This window comes from Polypterus senegalus, chromosome 9 (genome assembly GCF_016835505.1).
Source record: "Polypterus senegalus isolate Bchr_013 chromosome 9, ASM1683550v1, whole genome shotgun sequence".
NCBI classification, from domain to species: domain Eukaryota; kingdom Metazoa; phylum Chordata; class Cladistia; order Polypteriformes; family Polypteridae; genus Polypterus; species Polypterus senegalus.
The window spans coordinates 128884077-128896182 of NC_053162.1; the positions used below are offsets into that span (position 1 = coordinate 128884077).

At 36.0% G+C, this 12106-nt stretch overlaps 1 protein-coding gene across 1 annotated transcript in view; it reads left to right on the top strand.

The window, feature by feature from the left end:
- The window catches only part of mfap5 (microfibril associated protein 5), a 49315-nt gene extending 42927 nt beyond the window's left edge, over positions 1 to 6388 (top strand). Inside the window, exons 5-7 of the mRNA XM_039763836.1 lie at positions 158 to 245; positions 3517 to 3590; positions 5541 to 6388. Coding sequence (XP_039619770.1) covers positions 158 to 245; positions 3517 to 3590; positions 5541 to 5605 — 227 coding nt within the window. The 3' untranslated portion in view covers positions 5606 to 6388. The remainder of the gene's footprint in view (positions 1 to 157; positions 246 to 3516; positions 3591 to 5540) is intronic.
- The last annotated feature ends 5718 nt before the right edge of the window (positions 6389 to 12106 follow it).

Below are 12106 nucleotides of genomic sequence, written 5' to 3' on the forward strand. Positions count from 1 at the left end.
TCCTAGAGATTGTAGAGATGTAAAGACCACTCAGTCAATCTGGCTTTCTAAAATTGTTTTACACAATATTGTAAAATACAAAACAGATTTTGAAATGGTTTGATTTGGTTTGTTTTTGTAATGTTAAAGATACAATTGTTAAGTTTTTGTTTTTCAGACTGCCGTGAGGAGCAGTATCCCTGTACCAGAATGTACTCTGTTCACTACCCTTTGAAGCAATGCATTCATAAATTGTGCTTTTACAGGTAAGTCTATATATATAGCTAGAAAATTCACCAACAGAAAAGATGAGTCATCTCTTCATACACAGTTTTCTTACCCGCGTATTGGTGGTGGTGGTGCTTGAAGGCCACTATTTAAAGAAGAAATTAAATAACTTCTTTGTGTTTTAACCTGTCTCCTGCGTCTGTCTGTTGGGAAAAAGGGGCAACAGTGTCACCTAGCGTCCATCTGTTTACAAGATATACAAGAAAAATAGCAATGCAGAGAATTCACTCGAGCTCCATATGCGCAAAGCATACAATTATTTAACTTAGAATTATATATCGAGCACATCTGTCTCACCTAAAACTCTCCAAAATGTTTCCAGGGCAAGATCCAACCTGTGAACGCTGCAATCAAGTGCCAGCCTAACTGGGTCACATGTTTTGGTCCTGTACCAAATTAACATCATTCTGGACCAAAATGTTTAATTACCTTTCAGACAGCCTTGGTGTCACAATCCCTCCTAACCCAGAAGGACAAACAAACTATGATTGCATTCACTACACTTTTGGCACGCAGACTTATTTTGCTAAACTGGAAGAACCCTAACTCTCCTCTTTTAAGTCAGTGGGAAACCCATGTTTTATACTATTTGAAATTGGAAAAAATCAAATACTCAGAGTATCTGCACAGATTTTTTCAAAACATGGCAGGATCTAATCAGTAATATTTTAGAATAAGCTCTTAAAGCACAGAGGAAGCAATTATTTCTGCATTTCTGTTTCTTCTCCATTCATCTCTATTGGCTTATCAAACTCATCAATTTAGGTATATTTACAAGCCTTAAGTTTTACTCCGTTGGCCATGCTCTCTCTCTCAGGGGTGGGGGTAGACTTTTTCTCAATCCTACTTTTTGTAAAAATTGATTGATTTGTATGGAATGATTACAATAAAATGAATAAAATTAAAAAAAAAAAACTCCTTAATGAACAAGTATTTATTTTGTTCATATTTAAAAAAAATTCAATGTATTTATTTTATCCTATTGGTCTTGTACGTATATTGTTTTTTAAATACAGTAACTGATGAAATTTTAAACATAATGATGAATAGGAAAGAAAATGGTTTATACTTAACCATACTGTCCTTCTAAATTAAATTCAAAGCCAGCAGGCGGAAAGCTAGAATTAAGAAACTGCCTTTTAAAAATACTAATAATTAATAATGTGTGAAACAACTCTGAGTTATGATTGCCAATAGAAATATTGTATCCTTAAGTTCAGAACATCATCATTAAAGATTTACAAAGCCAGACAAAAAAAAAAAAAACTGTTTCTTGATGGTACCTTAGCATTTGTGGTTATTATCCAGTATTCCCATGGATTTGTTAAACTGCATGACAAGCTTGCCTGGTTTTAGCCAATTATTACCTAATTCATTTGAATAGGGTGGAGGAATTTAACAAATATATGAAGTGAGTGGGATGCCTTAAGGCAAGATTTGGGAGCCACAACTAAGTAATCCTACTGTAGTTATCTCAAAGAAATTCTTGCAACATTTTATGACGTCAATGCCCATTTTTATTTATTCTAATAGTGTACTTTCACAAGCACAAAAATACTATCCAAATAACTAACTGTTAATATAATTGTATTGGCTTGTTTAAGTCTTTTGCACTGTGCTGTATACAGTATTTCAGTTATGTATTGTAAATTACCTAACATGGATAGAGAGTGTGGACATGTTACTAGGGAGCAGGACAGAAACATGGCTGTAAAAGACTATGAGGTGGACTGCACTAGCAATGGAAAATTAGGGGCCTATATATTGTTATATTAATATGTCTTTTTTTCCTTAAACCAATTTGTTTTTTACAATTTGATAAAGACTGTCAGGTATTGTTGAATGTTTTACCCCAGCCTCTCCTTCCATATTCTGCTATCCTGACCTCAGTTGTCTTATATTTCCTAATTAACACATAGTTTTACAATTTTAAATGAAAACAAACTGTTGGCTGCATACACTGTCACATAAAGTTGTAACCATTTCTTTCAACATCACTATACCTTGCTCGCAAGTGATGTTGAGTGTTTTCTAAAAGGTTAACATTTAAATGTTTGAACCATTCAAACTCAAATTGTATACCCCAGTGGCATGACAGAATCCCATTGTGACAATTGCATGCAAAAAAAATGGACTCAGCAACATTTGGATGCAGCCAGTAAACCCCATACCACACTCTATCTTTCTTACCCTGCCTTGGAATTAGTTTTATTAACTGGAAAGATATATATATATATATATATATATATATATATATATATATATACAGTATGTTTATAATTTTTTAAATAATATAAATTAAATGTATATTATTGAAAATGAGACAAAAGAGTCGCAAAAAGTTTTGGGGAAGTCACCCGTATAATTATTCCTGGCTGCAAAAGTATTGAAATAAGAGTACATATGTGAACAGATTCGACTCCAAAACAGAACTGAATTTGATGTGGCAAAGATGGTGGTTTTAAGGGAGAGTACAGGAAATGAGGTAATCGGGCCAGAATCAGAAATGATGTTATTAAGAGCAGGTGGAATTTCTCATAATCTGTCTGTAGTGGAAAGCGAGAATGGATCAGTACACCCTGCCACCCCCTGGTCTGGCATGGAATTACCCTCATTCAGGCTGTTTAGCTGCCTCCCATGAGCATGTGTGTGACAACATGTAGCACAGGAAGACACACAAGGCAAGAAGAAACACTATAGACATAACACAAATAAAAAGGAGCCACACACCCAAGAAAATAAAAAGGTACCTGTACTGTAAAACCCCTCCATATTCTGGCATTAACTATTGCACATAAGAGTGAGTAGTATAGCCAAGACTAAATGTTAGGTTAAAAGTGAAAATTAATATGCTTTGTACTGTATGTACTTTCCAGACTGAAACACAAATATTAATGAATAAATGTCTTCACAGTAAATATTAAAAAAATATTAAATTTAACTAAACTCAAGAAAGGACGGTATTTTGATATCTCTTAATTTCAAAGTATAAAAAAGATAATAAATTGTACCAGAAAAATTCCTGAAGGCCAAGAGAATTTTATTAAACACAGTAATCATAATGTGAGCAATTTCACAATGTAAGTATACTTAACAGGATCATCCAGTGTGTTTTGGTCAGGCCAGATAGGCCATATGCATATGCAAAGACATGGGTGTTATTCCAAAATATTTTCCTAAAACTCAGTGATTGAAAATGTCATTTTACTTTCTCTTACATTCTTTCTCTTTTTATTTATTTTTCTTCAGTCTTCGTCGCATGTATGTAGTGAACAAAGAAATCTGTTCTCGGGTTGTTTGTCTTCAGGATGATTTCCTCAAAGGTGAGAGCCGTTTTTTTATGACAAATGTCACAGGACAACCCTAATATTAACCAGCACCCTGTACAAAAATGTGTATTTTAAGGTGTTTTCTTACTCATAGTCAATTTGCTTTGTGAAGATTCAGGAGGTGATCAGTCACTTTGTTTCAATCGCAAGTTAGGTTGGTTGTCTTGGTTGACTTCTTTCATTGGGCAAAAGCAATATTTTCCAAAGAAAACTCTTCATGGAAGGTTGATTACAGCTTTATATGTGTACAACAGGGTTTGATTGGTATCACACCAAGGCCACCATTTCTAAAGGGTCTCAGGCCAGTTGTTTTTGTCAACATGCTAAAACCATTCCAGTAAATTGAAGCTAAATAATGTACTTAAGACACGTACAAAAAGATGGAAACAAAACAACAAAACCTATGTACTCTAGGCATTACAAAGCAATCTAGCTAGATAGCCTTTATAACACTGAGCCTACCTCACCTGGTCTGGTCTCTTTCCCGTCCTTCTCCTCTTCATCAGGGAAGCCCTTCTCACTGCTTCTTTACTGACTTGTGCGACTGAAGAGGTTCTTATAAGGTTAGACCTGGGAGCCATTCTAATGCTAGACCAGCATATTGAGAAGCACTTCCATCTAATTTTACTTACTGCAGAGACTCCTGCAGACACTACATCTCCCAGAAGCCCCTGCAGGAGGCTTAACTAGTGTAGTAGGACAGTGTTGCTGCCTACTAATCCTTTACAATACCTTCTCAACTGAGAACCTCTTGATTTGATTTGGTAAGGGCATTTAATCCGGAATGTGTACTGCCTCTAATTTTTTCTGTGTCTCATTACTCATCCTTAAAACACACATGCACATACACATACACACATGTGTGTATATATATATATGTGTATATATATATATAATATGTAAAAACACTTACATTTAAAATTTTCTGCTCTTTCAGGTGGTGCAGCCCAAACATATCCCTTTCATAGCCATGGTATACACTGAACATACATATTAAGCATTTTCAAGCTATGAACAATGGAAAAGCTCCTAATAACACTATGACTATGATTGACGGCTTTCACCTTATTGTTATACATAAAATTAAAGAAGATACTTGACTGAAACAGACCTTAGCAGGATTTAAAACAAACATGCATTTATCATGGACACTTGTACCTAGAGAGATCAATGTTCCTAAGAAATCTAAACAACACATAATATGTTTGTGTTCTCAAAGTGTTTGAATAACAATTAAAATCCTTGAATGGATGTGGATAAGTAAGCTACAGTTCAGAAATACAAAAGATATGCACACACATGGTAATATTATCTGAAATCATCACTGACCCCTCACATCCAGGCCACAACCTTTTTGAACTTCTTCCATTGGCCAGGCGTTATAAATTAATATACGCCAAAAAAATCAGATATAAGAACATTTTTTTCAACAGGTCATCAAGCTCACAAATGGTTAACTAAGCTTAATCAGGATGGCCCTCCCAGAGTCTTATAATATTGTTTATATATTGCTAATACTTTTTTTCAGTGTCTATTTCAGCATTTATTGCACTGAGTTGCACTCTGCACTTTGCATGCATATATATATATATATATTTACATTCTCTGTCTTGTTTTTTTTTACCTCAAGTGTGTGATTAACAGTTGTGTATATGTCGATTATGTAACTTATACTTGGAGAGTCACCAAAATCGTCAAATTCCTTGTATGTGTGCATACTTGGCCAAAAAATGTGATTCGGATTCTCATTCTGATATGATTTTTTTTTGTTAGAGTGAATGATGTCATATAAAACCAAAATTTTGTGATTGCTATATTCATGGTTACAGGGTTAAAACCTGAGTCTTATATAATTGCAAGAATATTGGTTTAAATTTCTCTCCTAAATTACAAAAATGATAATAAAATCTTAACTCATTTTTTATACGGTCTTCTTTCTCACAGCTGAATTGTGTCGTGAGAAGGCAGGCTGGCCACGAAGGATGCAAAGGTCAACTAAACAAAACTAAGTCCTGAAGCCATGGTAGATGTTCTTGAAGCCAGACAGGAGGCAAACTGGTCATCACTGATAAATTACTGTCAATATATTTACAAAATTATGCAGTTTTGTGTCTTTGATCTGCCTAGAATCATTAATACAGTATCTTTCTTGCTTTGCTACAACAAAAACGGTTTATATTTGAGAGCCTGCTAGTGTCATTTACCTTATGCAGACTAACATTTCCTGAAGTATTAACTGTTGACCTTTGGCGTGGTTTAATGCTAAAAAGTATATAATGTATTCAGTAGATGGTCATTTCTGAAGATCCCAATAGAAAAAAAAGAGACCACTGAATCTTTTGACTGGCAGAGGTTTGGAGATGCTATGCAGAATTTATGATATAAAAAACTGGTCAAGTAAGTTTGATGGGTTGTAAAGTGGCAAAACTAACCCCAAATCCAGAAACAAGCAGAGTCAGAACCTTAGATTGTTATTTGATTCTTTAATGGTGTAAAATGATAATTATTCCAGTAAGTTAGAAATTGACATGGGTGTCATGGGTGAGCTTGTGCAATATGTGGAGCATTATAACATTTCAAATGCACCTGGAATTTATAAAATGTGTAAACATCACATTGCAATTTAGAAATGTCCATATAATATAAAGCAAAAGCCAAACCTAAAAGAGATGGTTGCAAAATGTCTTTATAAGATCATGGTTCATTTAATTCATGGGTACTGCCAGAGGATGCAAATCGATTATTTAATCCTCACCTATACCTGGAATCTTACACAGATATAATTATCACCACTGACTTTACAAAAAGATCAATTCATATGTAAAGAGTTCAATCTGAAGGCATTGGATATCTGTACATTAATTGTAATGTTTTAATGAAGATAGAACTAGTAAAGTCTAAGCATTGAATGAATTACTAGAACAGGAATGTGCATAAGGATATGAAATGTTGCACTGATAAATTATTGGTAGAAAAACATTTCTCTTTCAGTCTGATTTTGAAAGTTAAAATTGGAGGAGACAAACAGAATGTTAGAGTGAAAGTCTTGCAAGTTTCAGTAGTTTTTATTTAAAGTATAGCCTTGGGACATTTAATGATATATAAAGCATTTTGACTTAAAATGACAGCTTACATGTATCCCTTTTCTAACAAAAGAAAAAACAATAATGCTGTCAAACTGAAATGTTTCTGTATTTTTTTAATTATGTGTATTAAACAAAAAAAAAATGCTGTGGCACCTTGAAGAGGTCTTGTCTTGATTATTTCATGTGCACCAAGATCCTGTAGATTATCATTTATATTGTTAGAAAGCTGAAATATTGAAGGCCTTTGATTTGAGAAAGTAACTATAACTATATTAGAGACATATGAGACATAACAGTTGTTGTAATGTGATATGTGATGAACCTGGTGACTTTATTTTTGAATAAATAGAGGAATCTTCTTTTGAAGCATTTTAAGTGTAACCAATAAGTTGAGCCATAATGTTGCAGGAATTACCTGATCCATTCACAACAAACTGGTAACTGTCCATGCAGACACTAAATGGTCTCCTTGGGTTTTTTTTTTTTTTTTTAAATTTCAAAGGAAATGTATATTGTGCCTAGAAATGTTTTAAATGCCATGTGGTAGTACTACTACCTCTCAGTAAGGAGAATGTGGCCTGTGTCTCAGGTGTTCCTCACATTTGGATGTTCTTCTCTGTCTGTGTTGGTTTCCTGAGGACACTCCGGTTTCCTCCCACAATCCAAAGATATTCAGGTTAGGTGGACTGGTGATGCTAGAGTGTGTGTGTGTGTGTGCGTGTGCGTGTGTGTGTGTGTGTGTGTTCACCCTGTAAATGGACTGGCGCCCTGTTCTAGGATTTTTCTTGCCTTGTCTCTGAAGATTGCTAGAATTGGCTCCAGCTTCTCTGCTTCTATGCTTTGGATATGCAGATTTGGAAGATGGATGGATATTTCTGACGTCTCTCTTGAGCTCACTGCACTAATTTTGACTTTTCCATTGCATTTTCCACAACAAACAAACTGGTTGCAATAAAAAAGAAACACTATGATACTGTGCTATCTACCACACCAACCCTGTAACACTGAATTATAAAATCTTTATTATTTAATACAACATCGAACACAATATACAGTATAATATGAATATTTTTGTATAAATAAATCCACTTTTAACCTCTCTAGGTAATTATGACATTAAATGTTATTTTTCCACACCCAGATGTCCTAGAAATAAAGGGATATTTTATTTAAAGGAAAGAAATGAATGATTCTTGTTCTTATCAGTTCATCGTAGCTGCCAGACCTTGTTGCATTTTGAAAGTCCTGATCAAATATTGACACATAAACATAGTCATTGTAGCACCAGCTCTGACCTCCCATATACAGTATATGTAAAGCCTCTACATGACAGGCCCACAACATTTGTTTTAGAACATTAGAACAAGCTGGACGAGAACAGGCCATTCAGCCCAACAAAGCTTTCCAGTCCTATCCATTATTTCTTTCAAAAAAATGTCGCCAAGTTTTAAAAGGCCCTAAAGTTTTACTGTCTATCACACTACTTGGTAGCTAATCGTTCTTTGTGTAAAGAAAAACTTCCTAATGTTTGTGTGGAATTTATCCTTAACAAGTTACCAACTATTGCTGCTTGAGTACTTCCTACTAAATTCACTTATTAAATAAAAAGATATTCCCAGATTGTTCATATGTCTTTGTCAAAATCTTACAATGCCTTCTATTTATAGAATTTTCTTCATTAATATTTCATCTTTTTTAATGTCTCTCAAATGGCTTCCTCACAACAACAACTAAATTTAATTTCATTACAAATCCAATGCTACTTGGAGGCGTACTTTACTTTTGACCAAAATCCTAACCTACAAAACTCTGTAAAGAAATAAAGAGTGAAAGATTTACAATGAAAACATCCTAAAATTATGTGAAATTAAAAATGGTGAATATATATTACCTTACAACCCTGCTCAGGATTAAGCAGGCTTAGAAAATGATATTTTATGGAATATACAGTACATTACTACAGCATAAATAAGAAGCACGGTAACATTTTTTTACATTTTTTATAAAATGGACCAATAATAAAATGATGAAATGATATGAATATAAAAGGCAATAATATTGTGAGTGGTACAATAATCATAAAGGTCTTTTCAGTTTTTAGGCTGAAGCTGTACTTCTCCTAAAAAGAATTGGTGCCAGCATTAAAGTTATTCCAGACGTTTCTGAATCCATTGCCATAAAATGCATTGGAACAGTTTTGTGGACAGTTCCTAAGTAAACAGGGCTCTCCGATCCCTCGTGCCAAAGCCTAACCTATGCCAAAGACCACATCCTTCATTTGTCGGATAACGGAAAAGTATTTTACAGTGCAAGAGAGAAGGAAAAATTGTGAAAGAATTATTACACATCTTTCTTATTTTTCTGATCATAGGCTTACCACACAAATGAATCTCTTTTAATGACATTAAAAAACAACTGATATTCTATATGCATTGCTTTACATCCAAGAAGATTAATCTCAAGGATAACACTTATTCATTCTGTACCCCTGAAGAGGATGTGTTTTGCACCTTAGCCACCTGCAGATTCTGCATATATTAATGAAATAATTATACTTGGGTAATTGTGTTTAACATTAATAGGTTTATATGGGCATTAATATAATGTATACAGAGTACAGTGAAATTCTTATTTGCATGTGCTTATCAACATACAACAGGTAATTATCCTGGTTAAAATTTCTATTGAGGCGCTTAGCCTATAGTTTCATTTCATTTATTTATTTATTTTCTCGAATATTTGAACTACTGAATTTCATTAGATTTTCTCCCATAATTCTAATATATATAACCCTTTATGACACGTGATATTGCTCTACTGAGATACGTAGTGAAATATAACAATGAGTTTTACTAGTTAAGGTGTGAAAGCATTAAGGTGTTTTTCACATCTCTCTCTAAATAAAATCAAACATCAGTCTGTCTGTCTGTCTGTATATCTGTCCACTTTTCACGAGAGAATTACTTAACAGATTTAGATGTGTAGATTTAGTGAATCCAAGAGAGGCTGCGGGACCTCAGGAGTAGGGATCTGGGCAGGGCCAGCCTCACTCACACACCAGCCTTTGTTCAAGTCGCTCTGCCTCTCACCACATGTTGGAGCGTACATTGCCTCCGCTTAGCTAGTGATACCCATTTGTTCAGCAGACATTATCACCTAGAGATTGTTAAAGAGTAACATTTGACATTTTTGATAGAGAGTTCACAACTACAGTATGTGTGTTTTAGAGTGTACCTGCTCATCGGCAGAGGTATCACAGCCACGTGCTCTTCTCCCCACAAGGGGTAAGTGCTCTCCTGTCAGAACTCAACACGATTAAATACACATCTAACATCTATTGATTTTTATAGTTTGTCCATTTTCACTACTATGTGGGCACAGCTGTGAGGGACAACTAATATATATATATGGTATACGTGAGACAATCATCTAAAAGTGTTGCAACATGTATACAGGAACATTGCAATGCCATCAGAAGGAAAGACCCACGGTCACTGATTTACACACATATAAGTTACACCAGACACATCACAACACGATCAGATACAGTTAAAGCGTTTGACGTTGGAACATATTTACCTTCCGAGATCACAGCTACATTCTCGCCCCGATAGCAAAACCAAAAATATTGTATACCAGTAACGGCGTACTGCACGATAACGTGCAGTGAATGCACTTGGCTTGAGCATTCATAGTTTTCATACTCTTCCTGAGCAGCTCTTCTTTTCTCCACCCTAGCAGCCCGCTGCTTCTCTTCTTTCATCGGCATCTTTTTGCGTTAAAACTGATTAAGTTAGTTTTTGTGTTGCAATTACTTAGTACATTTTTCTTAATTTTTCACTTAAGCTGACAATTAAGTGCATACATTTGCCTATGTATAGTATGTATCTGTTGGGAGGAGGCACAGTCTGTGAGGCTCAACAAATGCGTCTCCGATATGGATGTGAGGAACATTGTAGCACCGCCCTCAAGGATCAGTCCTGTCTGCTTCTCTTTTCAACATGTACACCTTTGACTGCTGTGATACTATAACACAAGCTCACTAGCAGAAATTTTCAGATGTTTCTGCACTAATGGGCTGTATTGACAAGGGGGGCGAAACAGTGTATATAAATCAGTTGGAGAACTGGTTATTGACTTTTGCTGCGCCAAAGAGACTTTTACACCTAGTCACCATTCATGGAACAGATGTGGAAGTGTTACTGTTACAAGTGCTTAGGGGTCCACACCAATGACAGGTTGGACTGGTCTTGTAATTCAGAGGAACTATATTAAAAAAGCAGAGTGGACATATTTTTCTTCGGAGACTGTGCTCCTTTAATGTGGGTAATGACATTTGTCAGGGATGCCAGGGGCGATGACCCAGCCGAGATGTCCTGAAGGACCTGAAGAGGGTCTACGCCCGCCCTGGATCACGTGGGGGCCACCACCTTGGTTGCTTTGGGGGCCACGGGTAGAGGGTTTGGAAGCCCAACCCTGTAGGGGCCCGTGGTCACCGCCGGGGGGGGGCCCCAATGCCTTGGGAACCCTGGACCTCAGCACTTCCACTACACCAGGAAGTGCTGGGAGGAAGAGAAGAAGGGACACCCGGAGAGCTTCCGGGAGTACAGCCGGCACGTGATCCAGGGCGGGTGTAGACCCTCTTCCGGTCGTTCAGGGCGTCCCAGCCGGGTCGTCGCTCCTGGCATCCCTGACACATTCTATACATCATCTACAACTTTGCGATGGCAATTGCAGTTTCTGAAGAAGGGGAATGATTTGCTTTGAAAGCTTGCATATTGTAATCTTTAAAGTTAGCCAATAAAAGGTGTCATTTTGCTTGACTTCTCATTACATCTGTAATGGCTAACGCAGTGCAACACCCTAGTACTACAGAGCAAAATAAAGAAAAGTAATGCCCGTCATGGAGGTTATATTGGCCCTGGCTTTGGGCTTGCAGCAAAAGAAATATACTTCTGTTTAGCAGCAGCTTCCTTCAATAACTGATGCTGCCTTCCGGGAATCCAGTGGCTTTACTCTACCTGGAGAAGAAGAGGCAGATTCAAGAGCCCTCATGGGGCAAAATCAGGTACTGTCATGCGGCAGATTCTCAGTGTTGTGGGGAGATAAGGGGACGATATTAGTGGTAGTCCCACAGGTCATTACATACCTTAACAGAACCCGTGAGAGTCACAGACACACATGCTTGACAACAGTGATAAAGTTATTAGAATGTTTATTTGTACCCAATTTGTTATAAAGCTTGTAGTTACAGATCTTTTCCAATACAGCCTTTGGCATTTTAATCCCCTTTTATTTGCAAACAACTTTGTTAAATACTAATATTTTAACATACACACCTTTGCTAAAAGTCTAATTATACTTGTAATATCTTATATCTGAATCTATAAAAGCATATCAGAGAAGCCAAGAATGAAGAAGCAA